This window comes from Notechis scutatus, chromosome 2 (genome assembly GCF_049901735.1).
Source record: "Notechis scutatus isolate UNSWTSFEM ecotype Mainland chromosome 2, rNotScu1.2, whole genome shotgun sequence".
NCBI lineage: Eukaryota > Metazoa > Chordata > Lepidosauria > Squamata > Elapidae > Notechis > Notechis scutatus.
Window position 1 is genome coordinate 242,631,084 of NC_142010.1, and position 25,089 is coordinate 242,656,172.

The following is a 25,089-nucleotide window of genomic DNA, read 5'->3' on the forward strand; positions in this document are numbered from 1 at the left end:
TGTAGCAGGACATTTGGGCGGCGCTGGGTGACACTCCTTTCCCCACCAGCCCCGGACCACACTCAACCCTTTGAAATTGTTTTTCCCCACGGCTATCATAAATTTTGTCCGGTCTTTCCTTTCGTCCAGATGCACAATATTTCATGTTGGTATATTTGATGTTGCCTATTTCAATATTCATATAAGTATCTTTAAATATCATGCTGTGACATTACAGACAATTGTATAACAACATATTAAAAATGCATCTAAAAGCATAATACTCTTTAGTTTTCCCCAGCAAAATTCATGCAATTACCGTATGAATATGGATGCAACATGGAACAGTTGGCAGGTTAACACGTTTATACATTTTAGCATGGACACCTCATATTAAATTCATCTGCAGCTTTGTTACCTCCTTTAATCTGCCTTGTTTATGCATTCAGCTAGTCTCCCATAGGAATAAGTGTCTCACACATTCCTTGCATTTCTGAAACAGAGTGGTATCTCTTTAAACATGTGGCAGACTTGATTTCATAATGGGACTCAACCATTCCAAACTCCACAGCTTCACCTACCAATTGCTATATAATTTAGCTGCTATAATGATTATGAAATGCTTTGTTTTTGGTTGCAGTTCTATGAAATATAATTACATGCCATTGTGGAGGAAGAGATTACTAATAGATCCTGTTTTACTTTCTCATTTCCCAGAAAAGGTGTATACCAATTGAAGTTTCATTGATCAGAGAGTTAACTGTTAATCAGAATTTTCAAGGGTCCTCAATTTCACTAGCCAGTCCATTGGGTTTGAAGGAATGAATCTGTTAACTGTGAATTCAAATTGTAATTGAATTAGATAGCTGCCTTCAAATATTAGTTATTTGCAAAGGTTTTTGCTTCTCCCCAGATCCTGTCTGATTATACTGCTAAATTTCCATGGCATGATTGCTGCAAAGAAGTAGCAGAATTCCCACTATATTAAGACAAAAAAATGTGAACCTGGGTAAAGTACTAAAATGGAATTAAAAAGCAAACAAGCTCTGAATCTTGAAGGAAATTAAAGAACCATGTCCCATTTGTGCATTGAAATGACTCTGCTCACTTTGCATCTGTATTCAATCTTTTTTCAAAGAAATATGAGGCACACCATGTGAAAAATTGTATAATAAACTTAATCCATATTAGTGATAAAGAGCCCCCCCCCATCTCAAATTCACACCTGTTTGATTACAAGAGTAATCAGTATATGCTATTCAGTCTCAGATCAGTGGTCAATATACAACCTCAACAACTTTTTCTTCAGCTGACTGTCAGATACTTTGGGGCTGAGAGAAGTGCAGATTGCAGAAGCATTATTAGATAGTGTTTTATCTAATGCAGGTCCATGCAGGTGGGAACAAAACCTGCAAGAAGGCAGATGTAATGTCATGATGCAGCCCCACTTCTGATGTTCATGTGACAACATTGCTTGTACCCTGAAAAGGGAAGAGCTTGTATCCCTTGTGTTCCATCTTAGGTTTTTCTACTCTACAGAGCTTTAGAATATAAACATACTTGTGTGTGAATGTGACTGCATGTTTATGAAATTTACTATGTATGCTTGCATATTGCTTACTCCATATACAGGCAATTATAAAACAAAATCTAAAATCTATCAAATTATTCAACTTGGCATTTTAAGGGAGGAAAGAAGGTTTTCAAGCCATAGCAGATAAGGACTGGATAACACTTTAGCTTTATCTCTTAAGTGAGGCATTAGGCCATTCCTTATGGAATCTTAGAGAAATCTGTGGATCTGTGAGAACATTCAATTCAAGAGTTGCTATTTCAGAGGAAGCATAACCCTATCTAGAACCATCATTGACACCAAACCGGAATGCTAAATGTTTTCATAAGAACAATATAAACTTGTTTGGGATTTAACCTGGTTAAATCATTTTATTTGGAACATCACAGCTTGCAGGAAACTATCTCCATTACATCTCAAATTGATCTTGGAAAGGTGATATAATAGAGATGTATTTGACCTCTCTCAGAAGTATCATGTTAAATATTACAGCATCATCACAGGATCAACTTCTCTTGTCCATGACAATGCCTGGAACTGCACAGTTAGGAAGGAGCAGACCCATTGTAAAAAAAGTCTTTCATTCCCCAAACCTTACAGGGAGTCCAGAGAAATATTATGGTCAATAGCAATGAACAAGACCAAAAGTGACATAGTCCTTCCTTTCAGGTCTTAACAAAATTAACCCACTAGAGCAACCAGTGTAGCTTTGGTCCCAGACCTGCATCTTGAATGGAGGGGATCTAGATAATTCACTTTATCTAAGATCCTCTGATGTCCTTCAATAGCCTCCAAAATATTTCCCTAAAGTTGAAGATTGGAGACGAGGCAGAAGTTATATAAAGGAGCTGGATTGAGAGACTGTGCCCTTGTGGCACTGACAGGAGAAGACATGACTTTGCCTTCTTTTACGGCAGTTCGCATTTCTTTTTCTCAAAGAAGCATTGATCATTTCCTGAAACCAGACACATATGCTTGCTGTCTAAAGGACCCAAATGGGGCATGAGTGACTGAGTTCATACCCTGAAGAGAACCCTGTCTATTTCTTCACTAGGTTAAATGAAATCCAGATACACATTATAAGATAGTGCCCTGGTTGGAGTTAGACTTGGTCCAAGTGGCATCTAACCAGAGTAAATACAAATTATTTTGTCTGCAAAGAATCTTAACAAATGTTGCAGCCTCATCTTTTCCTCACATCCTTTCTGGGAAAGGAATCAGTTTTCCCTACTTGATATTCTCCAGATGTGTTGGATTACAACTCCCCAAATGGCCACTCAACATGGTCATATGTAGTCAAATACATTTGGGATTTGGGGAGTTGTAATTCATCATATTAATGGGCATAAGCTTGGAGAAGCCTGCAACATAGCATTTCTTGGTAAGGGAAAAGATCTCTGGAGCCATTTTTTTTCCTTCTTCATCTGAGGAAGCCAGAGCAGCATGCAGAATGGATTCTTTTCCTTTTAATCACACCACAATCCAGTGATCTAGGCAAGGCTAAGAGAAAGAGAAAGAGAGAATGACTGAGTGAGTAAGGGGGAGAAATCATTCACTGAGAGGAAGTCTATATAGCTTATCGAATCCACACTAGCATTCATTCAACTTAGAACATTACCCTACATTTTTTTTCCTACCCATCCTCATGTACCTTGAAAGAGTTTCCTACAGTGTGAAGTTCTTGCATTGTTTTTAGTTATCAGGTGACTAAGAGGTGCATGTGTATATCTTCACTTTCTTTGGACCCATCCTGTCTTCAGCTAAATACCAAAGGAATAACAGAATAACAGAGTTGGAAGGGATCTTGAAATTCTTCTAGTCCAACCACCTGCTCCAGCTGGAAACCTTATACCTTTTCAGACAAATCGTTGTCCAATCTCTTTTTTAAAAACGTCCAGTTTTAAAATTCTCCCAGGAGGACATCATAAGGGAGTTCTTCCCATAAGGCTATTTCAGAAGTGTCAGTAGCCAATGATTGGTGTAGACTGATCTTCAAAAAATACCACCAATAGCACCCTTCACTATTTCTAAAAAGGAAAATGTACTCAAAAATATCATCTGCTTTCAAGCTCCCTGATAGTAAAGGAGTAGTGGCAGAATGGTAATCCAATAAAAATGGTATCAGAAAGTCTTAAGGAACACTTGGATCTGCAAAATGATGGGCAAATCATGAGTAACTCATCTCTGAATTAATCTGATAGAAAGAACCTGCAAAATTTGAGGAATTCTGTAATGAATGTCATGATTATCATAAGCTAAATTGCTTTGAAAAAGCCAAATGGAACTGACTACAGTATATGCAGACTTCCGATTTCAGAGACCGTTTGCCTGTGAATATCAGCTCCTGGAGAACAGTAGTGGAAAAAAATTAATTACTTTTATTTTTGCTTTCCAGAAATATTCAGTTGGTTGTAGCTGGGAGATATAATGCTGGATTACATGTTACTATGAATCAGCAGGATCTTTCCTATGTTTCTTATTCATGGCCACAGTATGTTTTTTATAGAAATCTATTTACAATTATATCTAAAATAATTAGTCCACACTAGGTAAAAATTAGTCCACACTAGGAAAATTGAATGGAGTAATTTATATAGTTAGATGTATTTAATTATTGTAAAATGTACTGACATCAGCAAGTATTGCGGGTCCAATTGGCAAAAGAAAGTTAAAGTCTGTATTTTTGGAAACAAACAGAAGAGGCCTTCATTCTGCAGTGGATAGACAATGGCTAAAATGATTATGGTGATGATGAAGATGAAGATATAATGATGGCTTGTGCATTTGAGTGAGCTATCATAGATTAAATATAAAATATAAAAATAATACCATCTCAAGCAGATACTTTTCAGTAATATTAGTGAATACATTCAGCTGTAGGCCATCAAGAACAATGAAATTAATTTATTATTTTAGGTTTTCATAAAATTGTTATGTGTAAGAAATATGCAAGAGCAATTGCTCAATAAAAAGGCTTAAATGTATAATTACAATTTCAAGATTCTAGTGTCTGTCAGAGAGAAACTTAATTATCATTTTGGAAAAATACCACTCTATAGAATCTCATGATTATATGAAACAGAGATAAGTTCTATGACTCTGGAGGAAGTTTAAAATTGCAGTGAAATTTTAAAGGTATAATGCGACACAAATAATATTGTTTTATTTGATTTATATACAGTATTTTTCTTCCTCTAAGAAACAGGGAAATATATATAATTCTGTCCTCTTTGATTGTATCCTCACAACATTCCTGTGTGGTTTGGATTTAGAACCTTGATTTCTCTAGTCCTTAGTCAACAACCAACCTGTATACTATATTCAATCTTATTAGTTTCAATATGAGATAGTGAAAACATAATAAGTTGGGCTAGAGTCCTTTAGAGTATAAAAAATACCTTTACATTAAATGTAATATTTACAAATGCCATGGGGCAGAATTTTCCTCTCATCAAGATTGAGTAATGAGGACAGATTAAAAATGATTGAACCTACATTTTTTAGCACATTCCCAGACAACTACTAATTACAAACTCAATTTTTCAGCATACAAAATCTTCGTTTCCTTCTGTGTATTACATAGGTATCCTACAATAATTCCAATTTAGTCACCATAGATCATCTTGAATCTGAATATTCTTGGCCACCAGCTTAACTCAACCAATAATTGAAATCAATATACACAGGTTTGGGGGAAAGGATATCCATTTTTTATTTTTTTCACTCATAATTATTTACAAATACACATTATAACTTTTATATACATTGCACATTTACATGGTAGAAAAGTACAAAACTATATATTTAAATGAATTTATATATAACTTGTCATGTTTGAAAATATAAAATTGCCTCAGAAAAAGAAAGTATTATGAAAAGCAAGAAACTTGAACTGATAAAGCTTTGATATAATATTCTGTTAACATTTTGAATGTGAAACAAAAAGAATGTTTAAAAAATGGAACGGACCATCTGTGAGGACAGACCTAATAAAACATTGATGTTCATGACAATGTAATTTCATGTTTCTTCTTTTTCTTAAAAAAAGAAAATAATGCTTTCTTTACATTTAGCCACATAGCAACTAAAAAAACCCTTCATAATCCGATCTTTGGGTTTGAATTCTCATAGTACAATATAAATGTTCAGGATTTTGAGATCCCTTTACTACATGATACAATCAGAGAACATAGCCAGGGAAAGAGGTTCTGTTACAGCTCTCCCTCTTTCCACCTCAAATATATACTTAACTCAGTTTACAGCGCCTTTTGGTCAGTCAAGATTCCTTGTAAACAAATATCCGAGGGATCATGTATTTATATACAGAATTGGCAAGAAGGAAACACAATAAATAGAAAATGTAACTGAAACTGTCATGCAAAGTTTTGTTAAAATGGAAAAGAGTTAACATTGGCAGAAATAAGGAGCTGAAAATTGTAATTGGGGAGGAGGGTTAGGCTCTAAGGAATGGATTTATAGTTTACAAGAAAAAAAGCTTTACTTTACAAGCAAGAGACCTCACAATAAATAACACAGCTCATCCCATAACGATTACATTTCTTCTTCAAAAAAAAAGGTGTACAGTCAATCAGACTTCTTTAATGTATAAATTATAAAACATGACACAGTATAAATAAATGTCTACAAGATTCAACTATATGTATACTTCTTTCTTCCCCAAATAAATAAGCATACACTTATGTACAGTATGGACATTGTAATTCTTGCCCAATGGCTGTTTCAAAAGTGATGGAAATTTTACCACTCTAGAATGGAAGATATAGGAAAGCTGTAGTCCTGGTCATCCTCTTCATCCTCTTCCTCGGGCTCTTCATTGATGGCTAGATAGGAGAATACAGGGGAGCTCTTGTTTAAATATGGATGACAAAGCGCAGAAGCTGTCTGTGCATGTTTTCAAAGCCCCCTGCATAGCCAAAATAGGATGTGGCATGTTTTTTAAAGCGTAGATTGCAGTTAGGTGCACTTTGGCACCTGTGGTTATTCAATAAAGTTGATTGTGGGTTTTGGTTTTTTTGTTTGTTTGTTTTTGCATGTAAGTGTAAAGTGTGTGTTACATAATCTATGAAGTCATAACTGCAGCAAGTTCTGGAGACTCAATGGCTCAGGTTTATTTGGCAGATTCCTGAAATTAGATAAAAAGTGCTCTTGTGTTCTAGGTTTTTAAACTGCTGTTGAGTCCTTCATTCAGAGGCCATTGTGAGCGGACAGCAGCCCACATGGTTAAGGGTTAAGCTAGTTTGGGAAGGGTTGAGGTGAGGGAACAATTAGATTATAGCCAAGTGTTAATAAAGCAGGCAGCAAAGCACACTCAAGCAAACAATATTAACGGAAGGCAAGAAACAGCTAGGAAGATGCATTTAAGGCAACTTTCTGTTGTTAGACACTTCCCTAAAAAGAGAAAGGACCCTCAAACATTTGATTTTTCTTCTCATCAAGCGCAAGATTTCTGCATAATACATAAATCTTTCTACATAAGATCTCACTACTGCATAGTTTTCTTTCCTGTTTAATAAAGGCTTCCATCCTCACCTATTCTAAGGATTTTTGTTTGTTTGCCTTCAGAAGATTAAAGTTCCTGCAAGGTTAAAAATCTCACTTACAGTTGCAAGATCCTGGGTGTTTTACTTCCAATAGCACACCCAGGGAACAGGCTGCTTCCTTCATGGCACACTCACTTGGATAAGTGGTGTTATCACTGGCACAGACAGCTTCGTCTGATTTGCTTTCTGGACATAGCTCATCACAAAGGGCACACCGTCCTCTGCCCACTCTGGAATCCCACAAGCATTTCTTCCCAGTGCTGCACTGAATGTCTTCACAAGATTTGGCTTCTATAAAGGGTTTTCATTAAAGGAAAAATGGGAAGAGATAAGGGTTAAAAGAGCAAAAGGAAAACAATGCTCTAAAAATGTTGGGATGCGTAGTGAATCCACCCCCCCAATAGAGTGAAGGCAAAGGTGGAAAATTTGAAATATCACCAAGTGTTGGGGTAGAGGATAAGGTCAAGGGTGGTACTAGGAAAGGCAGTTTGTGAAGGTGGTTAAATTCTTCAGCTGAAAAGCAAAATCACTGTGACTGCAAACTCTATGGACAACACCTGAAATGTTGTAGAAATGATGCCCAAACTTCAAGACAAGATGCATAGTACCCAAGACTAGTTCCATACTTGGTATAGAATGAAATATAACACTTCTTCCTATTCCCTGCTGGTATAAATAGTATTATCTGGATTTAATTCCAGCCATGCTTGATGTACAACCAGCAGAATTAGTGGGACTTGAGTATGACTAAAACTATTATCCAACAACATTTGGAGGGTTATCCCAAAACCATGCAATTCAACATATTTCCCAGCCTTAAGTTGGGGAGAGACCTCTGATGGGAAATAAAATGTTGAGAATCATCTCGTACTGCCCATTAGCTTCAAAAGCTGATTCTTTTTGACATTAAAAAGTAAAACCTTGGAAAATCCAGCTTTACATAGGAACAAAAGGACTGTTGACTGTGTTTTTTTTTTTGCCAGATAGGAAAGAAAATTCATTACAGCAAAGTCCTTTTAGCCTAAAACATAAGCCCAAGTAGACATATAACCTATGTTGACTTGAAATTAATTTATTATTCCTTTCTCTTAATTTCAGCTGGAGATAATTCTTTTTAAAATGGTTGGAAAGGACAGAAGAGAACTTTAAAAATCTGCTTAATTTTTCTGCCCTTGTGGCAGTAATAATGCAATATATATTTCTCAGAGTTGTTGACATTAGAGTTCTTCAGGTGGATGGATGGAGGGGGTGCACTTTATTATCAATAATCATAAACTGGTAGCATCTTGTGGTTCAAGGTAATTCTGAGAGCACTTGTGTATTTTTTTTTCCTGACATGTGCACATACAGTAAAAAAAAACATACTACTCAAAGAAACCAGATATAATTAATTTAATGGCAGGAATGTTCCTAAAAGTTGAAATAGCTTATCTACTCTCTGGTGATGCTTTCTTTGCTTTTGTTGGTGTGTGTGTGTGTGTGTGTGAGAGAGAGAGAGAGAGAGAGAGAGAGAGATATCAGGCTACAGAAAATTGGTAGATTGATTAATTCAAAACTACTTTATGTGAAGAGCTGACTTTTAGCTATAATAGGACAGCACTCATACATAGTTATACTTTAAAAAGTGGCATATACATGACATGACTTAAGTGTAACTCTTTGACCTAGGAAAGGGCTTAGGATATCGAGAGCCAACATATTTATTTTCCTATTTATTTATTGTCACCTAAGCCAATGTCACTGAACACAATAACAGTTATGTTTGAATAGACATTTAGAATTTAGCCTACATGATTCCTTATTTAATATTGGATTTCCAAGCTGCTAGTCAACAAATTTCCTGCATTGCATAGTGCTAGAGCTCACTCAATCTTGGATGTCAGTGCTCACAATTTAAAAAAACACACAGAATTTTTAAGTGAAAGGCAGCAGGAAGAAATGTTTTGTTTCTTGGGGAAAATGACCTTTTTTTCTTATCAAAGATCAGATGTCCTAGTGTGCTGGCTACACAATCTAGATCTGCTTTTCCAAACTGGTGCCTTTCAGTTGTGTCTAGACAAGAACTCTCCAAAATCCTGGAGGTCATTGAGATTGGGATTTCTGGAAATGGCCTTTCCAAGGCCTTCCAGGGTTGGATCCAAAGAAGTGGATATAACCTGACATTATATAAAAAGCCATTTATAACATCTGGAGAAATTTATCTATCTGTCATATAATGATGGTCAGATAACAGAGATCAGGCTTTTATATCCCACTGAAGTATTAAGTTAAGAAAGATTGTGATATGAATAATCTGGTGAATGACTTCTGGGCTTATCTCCTTGCATTGAAATCTCACAAGCTGAACCTCACATATCAAGGCTCTCAGTTTATTTTTTTATTTTTTCCTGTTTCTGAGAATACCATTTGATACAACAAACACAAACATAAATGCAAGAATATTACAAACATAATACTTTGTTTGATTTTGAATTCAAAAGAAGATTGAAAAGTTGCAATAAATGGATAGATCAGCCTTTTGAAAAATCAGTCTATAAAATCATCCTATTAAGTTTATCACTACTAACCTAGAATTAAGAGTAGGAGTTGTAAAAGCACAACTGTTTTGGAAAACTGGATATGATTCATCAATGTGCAGCATTTTAAAAGTAGGTTAATTAAATGGGGAAGTTAGGCATATATTTAAATCTGTTCCCCTGAAACCAAAGGAACATAGAAGCATGTTAGAACATAGATAGCAATACTTATAGCCTGTGCCTTTCGTGTTAGACTATAGAATCTCTAGGAGTCCTGTTTGCTATATTTGCTTAGTTTCTTCCCAAATCAGTTGGGGTTTACTGCCTTCTTGCTTCTAATAGTGAGGAGAACAATAATATCTTCATTGGGGCACAGGAAATAGGTTGTGTGTGTATTTTTGTGTTATTGTGCACATGTGCAAATGCTTGCTCACATTACAATTAGACACAGAAATATTCAATCTGAATCCTCTGGGTTTCACAGGGTCCCTAAAAGCTGTGGGTTTAGTCTCTAGAACTCATGCAACAGTTGTCGCTGAACTTTAATATTTAATGTGACAGGTGATTGCTCACCTGGGGAATACTTATATTAATGTTATGATATTAAATTACACAGCATTTACTCTTCTGATGGTCCTGCTTACATTGTGGAATGTCTTTCCTGGCTCCGCAGAGCATTCAAAGAAGAAGTAAACTATTCTAAAGACTTGTTTTAGAGGAATCAAGTCTTAATCCAAATGTAATTGCAATGTTTTTGATCTTTTACTGAAAACATTATTTTATTTATTTTCTATTTTATCAATTTATAAGCCACTTCAAGATGCTGATACAGTTTTGAAGATTATGTTTGATCATGATTTTAGTATTTGCAGATGTCCAGTACACGCATGATTTATTATTTGTAGGGGAGAAAAGTGGTTTTGGATCAATCCAATGTGTGTTTCCTAAGCTTTCTTGCCTAGCAAAATGTTTCCATTGGAATCTAGTTGAACTGAATCCTAAGCCATGTGGTCAGAAAACTTCTTCAAAGACTTGGTATTCACAACTATCACACATTCCAGTGGAATGAAGGCCAAAGACTAGTCTTCAATAATTGTCAACTGGATTTGGTGGAAAGTTTTTTGACCAAATTCTATCCTTCTGGATCTGAGGATTACATTCCTATGAGTTTTTGAAATATAAATTTGTATATAATAGCATTTTTCCATAGCAAGGAAGTAGCTGTGATGTGGCAGATGTGGAGTGGAATGTTTTATGCAAGAGCTGTGCCAGCTTTTTTTCCCTTCTATTTTAATAATTTAAAGTCAGAACTAGCAATTTTTGAAAATATCTACTTTTTCTTATCATGTTTGCCTCCTACTATTTATTAGGAATGGTTTTAATTCATCTACTTCTTTCCTTATTCCTAAATTAGTTAGCCAGTCAGAGATGGTATAATAGTTTTATCTGGCTTGTACGCTTTGACTATATAATGCCATCAATGAAGACAAGTTAGATAAATTCAGGATAAATAACAGCAATAAAATAAATATCTATACAAATAATTTTAAACATTTTAGGTATTGGTAAATATAATAAATTAAAAATGGAGATTATTAAATATGGAAGAACATATGCAGATTTATAAATATGAAATGAATAATCTGATTGAGTATAACTGGCTGTAGTGGAATATTTCTATCTACCAGTGTCAATATAAATTATGCAAAAAATCCCTCACCCCAATTAACTAGCACTGGATTATTTAAAAATCAGGATACTTCATTCATTTCCAGAAAATAGCTAAAATATTTCCAAACCCAGTCCTGATACATTATTGAGATTGTGACAGGGAGTGACTCATTTCCAATCTTTTGGGTAAACATCCAGAACCTATGTATTCACCGAATCAACTTCTTCTGAATCATTTGAGTTTATTGCTGCTCCATCAGCAGCCTTAAGAGAACAAAAGAAGGGAGAGAGAGTGTTTGTCATTCCTGGTTTATCATTCCTGGCATATTGCTCTGGCTGTATTTCAGTGGACTAGAAGTTATATTGCTCAGTCAAACAACAGAAATGGAAGAAGTAACTGAAACCAGTGACTGTGACTGATGAGAGTTAAAGAGTGGCTGAAAATATGTGGATCAGGATCTATTAAGATATAGAGAGAGTAAGGAAGAGGGGGAAAACATCAGACTTGCAAGATTCTGCTAGCTAACGAGAGCTTGAAATAGATCTATACTAGTCTTCCTTTATTTCTTTGTCGGTAAAATATAAATATTCCTGGTCTAATTTATCTAGTGGGGCTGACATCAATCTTGCAAGCCTTATTGTACTTTAGTTCTTCCCCTTACACTCCATTAAATTTGAGAGGCATTTCCCTCAGTAACTTCAGAATATTATCTCAATCTCTATGATTTAAAGAAGGGTTCAGCTCTCTTTGGCTAAGTAATACTTTTTGTGTATTTCTGTCAAAGCCTTGTATAGGCCTTTAATATTAGCTTCTTGTTATTTTTAATTATTTATATTTATTGGCTGCCCAACTTCAGTGGATTCTGAGAGATGTACAAAACTAGGGAAAACACATTTGAGGGAAACATTATGAATCTTCAAATTTCATATTGCTTAAAGTTGGAAGTATGGATTTTGCTATCACTTCAGGACTAAGAATCTTGTGGCCTTCTAAAAGTTACTAAATAATGTTTCCCAGCAATCCTAGTCAGCACAATTAATGCTAAAGTATTCTGAGAATTGTAGTTAGCTATATTATCCTAAATATTGCTTAAAGCACCACCTACCATCTTCTCTTTTGTTTTGAGAAGACTGCATTCTACTTGAGACTGTTAATTAAAGAGACGTGCTACTGAATCAATCTACATTTGATAAATAAACATAATAATGATGTATTTGTAATTTACTGTCTATAATCTGAGATAGGGGCATAAAGAGATTGCAATTTTTGGTAATTTAAACAACCAAGGAGTTCTCTTGGCAACAACATGTAAGTGGTTTTCCACACATAGAAGTGGGTTGAAATCAGATCTCTGTTAACTTACTGACCAAACTATCTTTCTGTTTTAATTTGTCATTTTTAAACTGGAAGTAATATTTCAGAGGAGAACATGAGCACCAACACCAAACCAAACAAAAGAACCCCTATATAAGCAGTATGGTTTTTCCTGAGCTGGTGCAAATAAGAGATTGAGCTAGAACCAGAAAGCTTCTGATTTCAAACTTGCTTCTGACTGTTACTCACTTTAAGGGCCTTTTAGTAAATCACCCTCTCTAATCTGGTAAGATAATAACACCAATGGAATTTATGGCACAGGGTAGACCTTCATATGTGGCTGAATCATCACTTTCAGCAGCCCAAACCAACAGAGTCAATACTGAGAAAACTGGAAATTGAGTACATCACCATCTGGCGGGACAACTCATGCCTAGTCCTCATGCATAACTCTTGGATAAACTACCTTTATTACCACTGCCGCATTTTCAATACCAAGAAGTTATATATAAGTATATCATCTTAATAATGTCTCTTTTGTTTTTAGCAGCATTAATTAATAACTTTGGGGGAAGAGAATTTCGCTTAAGAGTTTTAGTTTATTCTGCATTATTCCCATTACTAGCACAGAGTAGAACTAAAACTGTCGCTATCTGGTAACATGGCTTCTTCCAGCTTCACTCTCCATCAAGACCTTTACATAAATTGTCTTGACTTTTTAACTTTTTAAAACTATTCTTAAGCAGTGTGTTAATCAGCTCTAGAAGTTGTAAGAGGAGGAAGTTGTACTCGTGGTTACCTATACGGGAAGCACAGAGAGCAAACAAGCATTGTAATGCCACAATATAAGCTCTGCCTGTTTCATACATATATTGTGACATCTCATGGATGCATGTAAGAGGTGGATCTTGTGTCACAATATTGCAACTTCACCATTCTGATAAAATTGTCAGATAATGTAGATCATTTGGCTATACCATGGAGCTTCCTCTATAGCCTTAAGTTACCTTCTGGTGCAATGAGGAAGCTATCCCATTGCCAGTACTGAGATGCAGTTCAGGCTCTGTATAGGTAGTTCTTTTTTAACAGGCATTTATTTGTTCAGCAACTGTTCAAAGTTATGAAAGTGCTGAAAAAATGGTAGTAACGGATGATGCTCCAGGTTTTGGCTGTTCAATTACCCCACATTCAGGTGATCAAAATTAGGCTCTTAACAGACCACCTTCATCAACAATAGCAATTCCCCACACTGGGTTATCTTCTCCTCACCTCTGCCTTTTGGCCACCCAAAGGCATTGCGAGGTCAACTTGATGCTTTGCAAACCCACTCCAGAGACTAAGGAACTCTTTTGTGGCATTGCAGAGATCTTCAAAAGGCCAGCAGCTGCCTTGGCTGGGTATGCTTCATCAGAACAAGATGGTGAAGCTGGGACTGCTGGGAGAAAGCATGGGTAGATGGTGGTGGCAGAGTGCAGAGTGGCCAAAAGGGTAGTGATAGGAGCAGAGATAGGCAGATGGCGGGAACTGAAGTGGAATCCCCATGGCAGAGCATGGGGAGTGTGTGGTCCTTGCCTAACGACTGGAACTATTAGAAATATTGTCACTAAGTGGTAGAATTATGTGATGCTTTGCCTAATGACTGATTTGCTTAGTGATGGAAATTCTGGTCCTAGTTAAGGTCATTAAGCAAGGACTATCTATGTGTGTAGTGAAAGGATTCCCATTTGCTGCTTGGCCAACCCTACCTTCAACTGCTCCCATGTAACATACAAGATCAAGAGCCATTTCTCTCATAACCTTCCATCTCTCCTTTTGTGAGACCCTCCAGATGTGGAACAATCCAAGCAACAATTCTCAGAAGCAAGGTAAGAGCCAGTGGTTCCTGGGGCAAAGAAGTCAGTTATATAAATAACCAATAATAATTCAGCTTCAAGGAAGAAGAGACATGGATTTGAACCACTAAAGTAGGAGTTAAAAGATAATTTGCCCCTTAATTCTGTTGGGGGCCAATCAACTGCTGCTTTATTCTGGTAATGCAAAAAAAGATTTGTATCTAGCCATGCCACATCATGTGCCTGAGAGATTCTAGTGGCTGTGTTAAGTCAAGGATCCTGGAATTTCTGCTAAGGTAACTATTGAGAAGAACAGCCAGGAAAAGACTGAACTAGGTTTGTGCTATGAAATAAGAATTCCGGATCAGTTTGAAAAAGCTTTTCCCTTTGTGTATTTCCTCTCATTTTAAAAATAGAGCTGTAATCCCTTGTTCCATGGTACTTACTGACACATTTTCCTTCATAGGCTAGGCCAATGGATCTTCCAAGCAGGCAAGTAGCTTTTCTTAGATGGCAGGCACTTGCGTATGTTATTCCATCATTTCCGCAGAGATACTGTTCAGGTAGAGTTGGCTCAGGGCAAATCCGATTGCATGTCACACAGTTGGCATTATTATTTTGATCAACCACGCATGTGGAACTGCCTGGGCATAAAACATCCCTACATGTCTCTGAAATAAATGGTAGGGAAAACATTATGTGAACAATAAGAGCATCTGTGCCATCAGTATAGACACAAATAGCAAAAACTGAAAAGCTTTGATTAAACTAAGGCAGTGAACTAGCAATCTTTTGAATTTCCAGTTAGTTTATACTCTGGCTACTATAAGGATGACCTACTAATTGTACGGTTCTGGACTTGGGATCAATGATCTACAATCTAATAACTCTTATGATCATCCTAGAAAAAACATTAGGACTTGGCATCTGTCAAAATGCATAACCTTGAAGAAGCCCACTGTCAATGTCACAATGGCTTTGCCATTGTCCAGTTTGCTATTTCCACTTCCTTGTCACCTACTCCGTAGCTGACAAGAATGAGAATCTGTCATTTCAACTGCTCCAAACTATTCCACAGCATCCGGTAGCAATCAGGAAGACCTCCAAGGAAGGGGTTCTCATGCTAAAAAGTGGCTTTTTCTGCCTCCTCCAAGTATAAAACTGGCATGTGAGCAAACTTTCAAGACTGCAAATAGATGGGAAGGACTTGTAGACCACCGTTTGTATCGCCCAGTCCACAGATTAATTTTCAATTTTAATAGGAGGGAAAATAGGTTGTGTACTTTTTGAGAACCGGTATAAGAACTGCAGATTTGTATTCTTGGCATGTGGGGTTCCCCCACCCTCCTGCATAGTTTAATGATGGAATCCACTGGCAGAAGATGCAGTGCAACTTGGATGACTTCAAGGAGGTATTAGATACAGGGCAGCCAAGGTTATCAGAAAATACCATCTTCATGGCTTTGAATTATAGCAAATGTTGTAGGCAGTTACTTGGAAATGTGTCCAGGATGCTATTATTGCTTTTGTATGTTTGCTACTGTGCCTCTATGAGACATTTGTGGAAAGTGAATGCTGGCTTAGACAGCCCCTGGATCTGACACAATTTACTTGCAAGCAAAAAGGCAGCTAATTTACCAAGGAGCAACTATCTAAACTTTTCCTCATTTAAAAAAAAAACACTTGCAGAACATTTATGATACAACTTAGCCATCTCAGGATTTTCTGTTTTGTTCTGCTGCAGAACTATAAATATGTTCTATACTAGGAATGGCTTTTGGTTACTCAGTAAAGCCTTTTCTAATCAGGGCATTCTCTGGATGTTCAGATTTCAGCTCCCAGGAATACCTCAGCCAGTGTGGAATTACTGAAGATACTGGGAATTGAAAAGCACACTTCTGAGGGCACCAAGTTTGACAAGACTGGTAAAATTGCCCATTCCATCCTCTGTGTTTAAAACACCCCTTTGTGTTATTATTTTGTGAACGTGAACACAATTCACAACCTGTTTGCTCACTGGGTCCTACCATCCTTCTGCAGAATAAGTGGTATGAGCTTTTCTATACATGCTTTCTATCCCTGACTAGGATTGAGAAAAGAGAGTTACTGTAAACATACTTTTGCATTTGCCCTGATACTGGATTTCAAGATCTGGTTGTTCTTTACATTTGGCTTTTAGAAGAGCACACTCATTCTTGTAGGTTTTCCCATCCAAGCCACACACAGGTCCCTTCCAGGTGATATTTGAGCAATCTGGAGCACAGACACAACGAGGTTTGTTCTTCTTGTTCATTTTACATTTCTTCCCAGGTCCACAGTCCACATTCTCACAGGTTTCTAAAGAGGAAATGGAATGGGAACGGAGAGAAAAGAGTTGGGCAGGTGACATAAAACCCCAAAACATTGTCTAAAACTCCCATCACAATTTAATAGGCAACGGATATTGTTGACTCACAAAATACTATTTTTTCCAGGAAAGCTATATATTAAAAAAAAATCAAACACACAGGCCTTCCATTTTCTGAGCAGGATGCTTGCAAGAGGCTATGAAAACTGCACTAATAATGTCTACAATGATGCTGAAGTCACAAAATAATGACAGTGAACTTCCTAGAAAATTAGTCTGTTAACTTGCAATGAAATGATATGCAATTTTACCTATAAAAACTGTAGTAGCAGTTAAACTTTAAAACCTCTTTAAATACACTTTGGCTCAGGTCACTTTGAATTAGCATAATGTGGTTTGTTTGACTTTGATTTAGAGTGTTGTACAAATCCAGCTGTTACAAAGTGCAAATTATGGTTTAGACCATCTTACTCTTGACAACTTTGAGACGGCATGGGGAAATATGAGAGTTAAAGTCCACAGATCTTAAAAGTCAGGGCTGAGAAATACTGGTTTAGAGGTTATCATATTGTGGGAACTCAACTTTGGTTTGTTCAATAAACTATGGCTTAGCAGAATAAGTGATTCAGACTTTGAAAAGATAGAATAGATTAATCTCTCATTGCGCTGGTAAGTACTGTATATGTCAAGGTGACTAATTTCCATCAAGGAAACACGCTGTATTCCAATCGGGAGAAAGGATACCAAAGCGGTCTTGTTTTTGTTTCAGCCGCCTCCCCTATCTACCCCATCATTCAGTGCAATAACATCTCTGCTCATATGGTGCCCTTGACATAAGCAGAGTTTGTTCTGTAACATCCTTCATGCTGAAGGTTACTGGAGCAGAAATTTCTCAATGTTGCAGGGTGAAAAGCTTTGGTTGCAATACATAGTTTTTACTTTTAGCAAAGCATCCTGTTCAAGATGCATGTGCCACACCAAGTTAAGTGACTTCGGAATTGCATTTCCATTGTATCATCTCTTAGCTTTCTTTGGCACCAAGGACACACCAATCACAATGTTCTCATATACACACCATTCTGTATTTCAGCTAGGTCTGAAATCTGTTTTAAATGCTAGCGCACTTAGACACAGGTAGAAGGTTCTTCTTTACGTCATCCTCTGGAGGGCAGAGGCACTCTCCTTACAACAAGCTCTCTGATGCAGCTGGAAGCCTATCCTGTTAGAAACCTTGTTTTACAAAACTTAAAAAGCCCAGGCGCTGTGATTAAGAAAGTCACAAATAAACCTGCCTGAGAAATAGGATACCTGGAGAATAACCTGAGTGAAGACAAAATACCTTTCTGGGTGAGTATACCAAGGACCAGAATGAGGGAGCAAGTCAAGTCAGTTGAGCCATTCAATCAGTTGAGCCATGGAGGGACAATATGTACTTTGAAATAGCCTTAGTTATGATAAGGAGGAGAAAACATTCCACTCAAATTACCTTTTAATTTGGGCTCAGTATTTGAATACATTCTTTGCATGCAGAATTTGTGAGTGTAGGTGAGAGGAAGGTCTACTTCCAGTTTGATTACTGGTATCTAAATGGATGCCAGGTCAGTTGGGCAGGTAGAACACAATCAAAACATTTTGAATAGGTTTCTTGACAACAATACCTTGTCTCCTTGGATAGCCTCTGTTCTGTTTTACTTCCAGTCTTGTCTACAGCTCTGGCATTCTCTGTAGCCCCTCATCCAAGTAGTAATCCCTTCTGATCCTGTTTCTGATCAGCCTAGAAGTTTTTTGTTTTTTGTTTAGATCAACTAGTCCAGGGGTCTCCAACCTTGGCAACTTTAAGACTTGTGGACTTCAATTCCCAGAATTCTGAGAGTTGAAGTCTACAAGTCTTAAAAGTTGCCAAGGTTGGAGACCCCTGAACTAGTCAACTAGTGTTACTAGACAGGCTCTTGGAAATTCTAAAATCCAGTGCCATTCATTGTAGACAGATAGATGTGATATAACAAAGAATCCACTGTTCTAATAAATGCTTTTTTTTTTTTTTTATCTGACTACACTTTCGGGTTTTCCAATGAAGAGAAGAAATCCTCAAGCACAATTTCCATCCATTCCACTTGCTTTTGTATGCTTAATGTACAGTCCTTAGCATTGAAAATAATCTTGCTTATCCTTTCCTTATGGGAGGAGACAGCAATTCAACAAGAGTAGTTTGACATCTTCAGGGACAGAGACTGATACCCCTCATTGTAGAGCTAGGGAACTTCTGTATCTAATGTTACCCGTGTAAAGGCATTACTAGATTGAACAAACCAAGGTGCTTGAATCCGTCTGAAGCAGCTTTCCTCTCTTAACTTACAAGTGCTTCCCTGAACCAGACCATTGTTAGCAGCACCCACCTTTGCAGGGGATGCAGTTGGGGGCCCCTCCGCTAAAAATCATCCATTTTAAAAGCACGTGGTCGCTGACATCCTCCTCCGTCCAGGCAGTGGTGAGCCTCCCTGTTTTGCAGCACTCTTCCTTGCTGAGGCCGTTTTTGTAGAGGACCTGGCAGCGACCGTTCCTGGCTTGCCGGAGCCAGCAATTCCCAGCTAGTACAGGAAGAGAAAGAGGGAGAGGGAGACGCAGGCAGCTCAATGTCAGTTACCAGTGACCCAGACACAACACGTGAGGGTTTAATTGACTTTTACTAGACTGTTTACTTTTTATTTGCCCCGTTTCATAACCTGAAGCTACTCCTCTGAATCAAACGGAAGCACCGTTTCAACAACTTGATCAAACCCGTTCGACGCCTTGTTATTCCACCCGGGGAAGGGAGACAACTGTAAGCAATTTCAGAGGGGGGGGGGGGTTAATCGCGCACCGCAGGGTCTTGAAATAAGACCTGGAGCATCAAAGTGCGTGTATCTCTCGGTGTGTGTCTGTGCGCGCGAGAAAGAGTTAGTGTGATTGACGAACCTGTCTTCCTACCCATTAGCTGACCTCGTCAACCCAGCTCCTCTGTTTTTAAACAACCTACAACGATAAACATCTTTTTAACACTTAAAAAGAAGTTTGCACAATAAACTTACGGGGAAATCTCACTACAACTCCACCCCCCAAGGTGGAGGTGTAGGAGCGCAAGTATAAGGGACTTCGAAATATTTGAATCTCCATTTCAGAAGAAAAAAGAGAGAAGAGAAAAGAAGAGGAGAGGAAGAGAAGAGAAAAGGCAGAGGGGGAAATGAGCACACGCACTCCAGCAGCGATTTGCAGCTCTACCGGGGTAACATAGAAGGACGTGGAATAGACAAGTTGGCGTGGACTTTATGGAGAAAGCAGCAACACACGCGCACTTAAACGCACACACTGACACCAACAACCTTGAGTCTGTCTGTTACTGTGGGAACCGAGCCAAAAACACTGATCTGACCTGTTGTCCTATTCCTTGAGATAATCTAGACAATATCGTTGGAACCAGTTCTTCGTGAATCATCAGTCTGACCTCCAACAAATGCAGATCAAATCGAATTTGTTTCTTTACATCACAGGATGCCAGGCAGAACCAACACCGCTCTCGCGCGCCAAATCCACCCATTTTAAGATAGTGGCGGCAATAATGTCAGCGGTACCAAGCGATCCATCAGTTAGGAAGTTCTTTTCATTACTACTTGCTTAAAGTTACAATAATGTAACATGAAAGATAAATGTATGGATGCGATGTAACAATAAATTGTGGACCTAATGTCATTAACCTCCCTCCTAGACAACGCAAACCAACTGGGGCGGAGGGGACTATTTTCAGTTTCCAAAATGTTGGTTTCGTTTATCGTGCTTTAAACGAAGCCCCAAGTTCCAAACCTTCTTCACTCGCTTACCTGGAAGCAAGTTCCACTAAACTGAAGGGGGGGGAGGGGGGGGAGGAATTTATTCTGGAAAGGCTCGTCTTGGTTGGGGTTGCAAGTCATGCTTGCAGTTGTGAAATCCAGCCCTCCGAAGTTCATTCCCGGAGTGACATGAAACGAGGAGGCACAAAGAAAACCCTTCAAACTTAAAATCTCTTTTCTTCTCCCTTTTATCCACTCCACCTCCCCCCGAATCCGCACGCCCGGATTTGTGAGACCCAATGCGAAGATTATTTTGCACCCGTAGAAGGAAGCGGGCTCAGTGATTTTTAGAAATGAAAATACGCGGATAAATCACAGGCAGGATGGAGGAGGAACCTCCGTGGTGACCAAACTCGGAAAAGTTCTTAGCTGATGCTGGAAGTTTAAGCCAGGCAACAGCGACGCCAGTTTTTTTAGAAAGCCCTTTTAGAGCTAATGATGGAGAAGGTGATGAAGATAAGGCTGACGGGAAGAGGGATTCTCTGTCCAGCGAATCGTGGGTTTTCCTTCTCCTCAGTCTCCGCATTCCCAGAAAGCCCCCCGATGCAAAGCGATCCCAACTAAGCGCGTTTCTTCCAAGTTGGAAACCTCCGAGACTTCAAGTGGGAAGCTCTGTCTGAGTTTAGGACTGGAGCTTTAAACGCCTCGGGGTGGGTTGAAGAAGGTAAAGGCGCCGGGTGAGCTAGAAAGGAAGAGCTAGAGGGACATACAGAGATAGACAGAGTCACACCAGCAAGGAAATGTGTGAATTATTTATCTTACCTTGTGCGGTTTGATCTTCTATGAAGTGGCAGAAAAACATCAGGAATAAAACCATGCCTGGAAAGATTCTCTGGTTTAACATCCTTAAATTACTTTCCCTCCAGTGAAAGAGACGAACGCAACCTCGGAGTGGCAAGAGTCAGGCGAGGGAAAGAAAGAGCGAGCACGCCCGTCACACAGCCTGCTTCTGATCGCTCTATCTATTGAATGAATGTCAGCCTCTGAATGCTGTCTCGCTTTAAATCGAATGGGGTCTTAGTTCTGCGGTGGGCGGTCTCCTAATGTGTGTGTGTATGTGTGTGTGTATGTGTGTGTGTAGGGGGGCAGTATGGGAGAAAGGGGGAGGGAGAAGGGTGTGTGTATGCGCGCGCGCGTGCTTGGGTGGTGGGGGGAGATTTAAAAAACTTCGGCGTGAATCCCTTTCCGATTATTTGTCTCCCAAGGTGTGCGCGCACGCGCGTGGGTCCATCCCCGGCTTCCACTCACCCACCCCCCCGCCCCTCCCAACACCCTTTCCCGCTGCTTTGCTCAAATCGACCGGAGAATCGCTGAGGCTCTGGCACCCAGCGGGTCGGGAAGGGAGAAGTGGGTTTGCGCTCCCTGCCAAGTGGTGGGTTTTTTAGGGGAACTGAGTGTGGGAACCCAAAGCCCAGGCTGTCCGCTTAAAGAGGAAGGAAGGAAAGGAAGAGAAACGCTTTCTCCGCTGTAAGCGCTGTAAGCTGGGCGCGCGGAGACGCAGGCGAGACCCTTTCCCTGCAAGGATTCCCGGGGCTGTTTTCATTTGGCAACCGCCAGCCTCACTTCGCTCCCGTGGGAGGACAGAGGCGCGACCCAGACTATCCCGTCGTGTTTTTCCCTCGCTCTCTCCCAAATCTCGCCGTCGGGGGTCGGAGGTGCCGCGTGATACCATTGCGGAGAAGGTTCCGCGACTGCACCTATAGTCTGTAGGGGCTGGGATGTCCAACGACCCACGCTTCTAATCCGGCACGGAGCCATCCCCCTGCGCCCCTTTTGCCCCCCGGGCGCCCTTGCGAACGGGCTCCCTCCCCTTTGCACCCCCGCTCCCCGCCCAAATGTTGTGGCTACTCCTCGTAAATCTCCAAGCCTCACACCTCCAAACAGTAGTTAAGTGTCTGGCGCGCCCGCATCTCCCTCTCTGGGACTCGTCAAAAACAAATCAGAGTTTAATGCCCGGTTTAATGTCCCGCGTGTTAGCCTCTTGACTCGAGGGCGTCTGGAGCTGGAGCCGGGAGGCGACGTAGGCGGTCCTTTTCGCCTCAGAATGAAATAATAAGGATTCTCGGCCATTAGGAAGGACGCGCCTGGAGCGGGCCTAATGAACTTTTGCGGCGTTGCTCTATTAAGCGCCGTCTGGCAACTCTTCCCTTCTTTCAAGAGAGTTGGCGGGCCCGGTTCTCCTAACAAATTTTTTGGCACTGCTGAATGAAACCGAATAGGAGATATTTCCTTTTTATACCAAATGATTACTTAACGGTGGGGGGGGAGGGGGGGGAATTGGGGCGTGTGGATTCAAAAAGCCGCCTTTTAAAATAAAAAACAATAAAGTAGAAGGGGAGGGGAATGAGGAGGAGGAGAGGAAGAAGGCGAGGAAAAAGAAGGAGACTACTGCGTGGCCGCCTGCTCCAGAGCCCCTCTGCTCCCAGCCGCTACCAACAGGCAACAGACTGCAAATTATGCAGACAGAAATTCTTGCTTATTGCCAGGTCACGGTGCTTTCTTTCTCCTGAAGTCCGGGTGACCCCCCTCTTCCCCTTCCCATTCAACCCGGTCTGCCCCCCCTTCCTTACTCCGGTCTCCCCAGTCTCTCTCCTAACCCCCCCCTCAAACGCCCCGCCTTGCAACTGCAAATAACTCAGTGATAACAGATTTTTTTCCGCCAACTGCAGGAGATAGTGCTAATCTTTTAATAAAAGATCCCATTACAATAGGATCTGTCTGGACAGACTATAATAGATCTAGAAATACAGCCGTGCTAATATTAGAAGACAGTTGTTTGGGTGCTTCAGACTTGCGCTTGTAGTCCTAGCTTTGAAAATGGGCAAGAATCACAATACAACGCCCAGCACCCACAGTCAAAACCATTCACAACCAGACTGGTAAATGACTGATCTGTTCTTGCATTTTTGGGGGTGGGGGAATGGGATGGGGTAGGGGGTATATTTTGTGTTTGGGGGAGACAGATATTGTGACCTTTCCTATCAAGCTCCGGAGCATTTTGGTTACTTCAGAAGCTTCTTAGGAGTTTACATCCTTTTTTCATCTGTCTCTCTCTCCTCCCCCACCACATCGGTCTCTCTCTCCCTCCCCCCCCCCATTTAGTACCACTACTCTCTTCCATAGAATATTAGCCTTAATGTGGGGTTCTTGGGCGCCCTCTTATGGTAGATGGCATTATCAATTAATAAGGGGAAAATAAAACCCACCATCCTTCTGTTGAAGCTATCACATTCCTGCCCCCAAAAGAATAAAAAGCAGTGGTGGGGTTTGAGATTTTGACATCCTAGTATGGTTTGAAGTCCAACTCCTGACTTTCCTCAGCAGGATGTAAAGAATTTTTTTTTTTTTTAATCTGCAAGCCCTGGCTGATTACTTGTAAATGTATTTCATTCTGTAGCAATAATGCCTTAATTTTCTGATTTAGCTTTATGAACCCCATTCCTAAGTTGCTAGGGCTCAATGGCAAATGTTATGTATGGACGTTCTGTTCTTTCTCCAGGTTCTCTTGATAAAGGCACAAGAAGCAGTTTATGTACCTATCTAGACGTTTGATATCAAGAGAGCAACATGAGATGGAAAGTCTGCAAGTTATTCCCGCTCTCCATCACAGACAATAGAGGCATGGCTTAAACACCTATATCTCTTTCCTGTTCTATCACCACCTCCAAATTTTCAATTATCTTGCCTAATGAAGAATTCTTGAAAGATTGCATGTTAATAAAAATACTGTTTTATAATAATATGTATTATCTTCACTATGGCTGTTTTTGCTTTACAGACATCTCCATACTTATTTGGAAGTAATTAATTGAATTCATTAAGGTTGATATTCAATGAAGAATGCAGAAGAGATAGACAGACAGGCTGTTTGATTGAGCTCTGAGCTTGGCAATTTGGTTGCAAACATTTCATTACCATTTGAAGAGACATTGTCAGGGTGTTTTGAATTATAGATAGATAAAATGATCTAAGACATTTTATTGCCTGAAACAGATGCCTCCACTTCCTTTCAAGTATGGTATAGGTGGATTGGTAGCTGAGGTTGATTTAAATACTTGCATCTTCCATGCATCTGAAAGCAATTAACTAATTTAGAAGGGCTGTGTGAATATTTGATATGGAAATTCAGTTTGCAGACAATTCAATTGAACTCTTCAAATTTCTGAATGAAGCAGAAAATTGATACCAATTATTGCATCAAACAGGATGGCTCTGGGTTGATATGGACAATTTTGGAAACTTCTGGGCATTTGCAGAAACTTTTTTTATGAGTTGATTGGGAAATCAGATTGATTCAGTTAGGCAACTTGATTCATTTGATTCAAATGTCCATTTTTCAGTTGATTTATTGAATCAATAATTCAAACCACATTTTGCATGCTTTATGCAACCAGAATTCTTCACTCTGATCATGCTGAATGGAGCTGCTGGG

At 39.3% G+C, this 25,089-nt stretch overlaps 1 protein-coding gene across 7 annotated transcripts; it reads right to left on the reverse strand.

Moving 5' to 3' along the window:
- Positions 1-1,899: 1,899 nt before the first annotated feature.
- FST (follistatin) lies at positions 1,900-21,872 on the reverse strand. 7 transcript variants are annotated; one of them, XM_087958439.1, is made up of 6 exons: positions 21,420-21,710; positions 19,191-19,382; positions 16,566-16,784; positions 14,894-15,118; positions 7,174-7,404; positions 1,900-3,052 (listed from the first exon to the last, which is right to left on the reverse strand). In XM_087958439.1, exons 1-6 carry the CDS (start codon positions 21,499-21,501, stop codon positions 2,973-2,975), a joined length of 1,029 nt encoding a protein of 342 aa, XP_087814565.1. In that variant the 5' UTR covers positions 21,502-21,710; the 3' UTR covers positions 1,900-2,972. The 7 variants fall into 7 exon arrangements, with proteins under 7 accessions (XP_087814565.1, XP_087814569.1, XP_087814566.1 ...); XM_087958443.1 differs by having other exon boundaries at positions 7,249-7,404; positions 21,420-21,649; XM_087958440.1 differs by lacking the exon at positions 1,900-3,052 and adding an exon at positions 5,240-6,393 and having other exon boundaries at positions 21,420-21,872.
- Positions 21,873-25,089: the final 3,217 nt, after the last annotated feature.

Bases quoted from the DNA above. Each gene is read 5' to 3' on its own strand.
- FST (XM_087958440.1), bottom strand. From the start codon at position 21,501: ATGTTAAACCAGAGAATCTTTCCAGGCATGGTTTTATTCCTGATGTTT. The intron at 7,405-14,893 runs GTAAGTACCATG...AACCCTTTATAG, and splicing joins CTATGAAGGAAAATGTGTCA to AAGCCAAATCTTGTGAAGAC. The intron at 6,394-7,173 runs GTAAGTGAGATT...TCTCCTATCTAG, and splicing joins ACACCCAGGATCTTGCAACT to CCATCAATGAAGAGCCCGAG.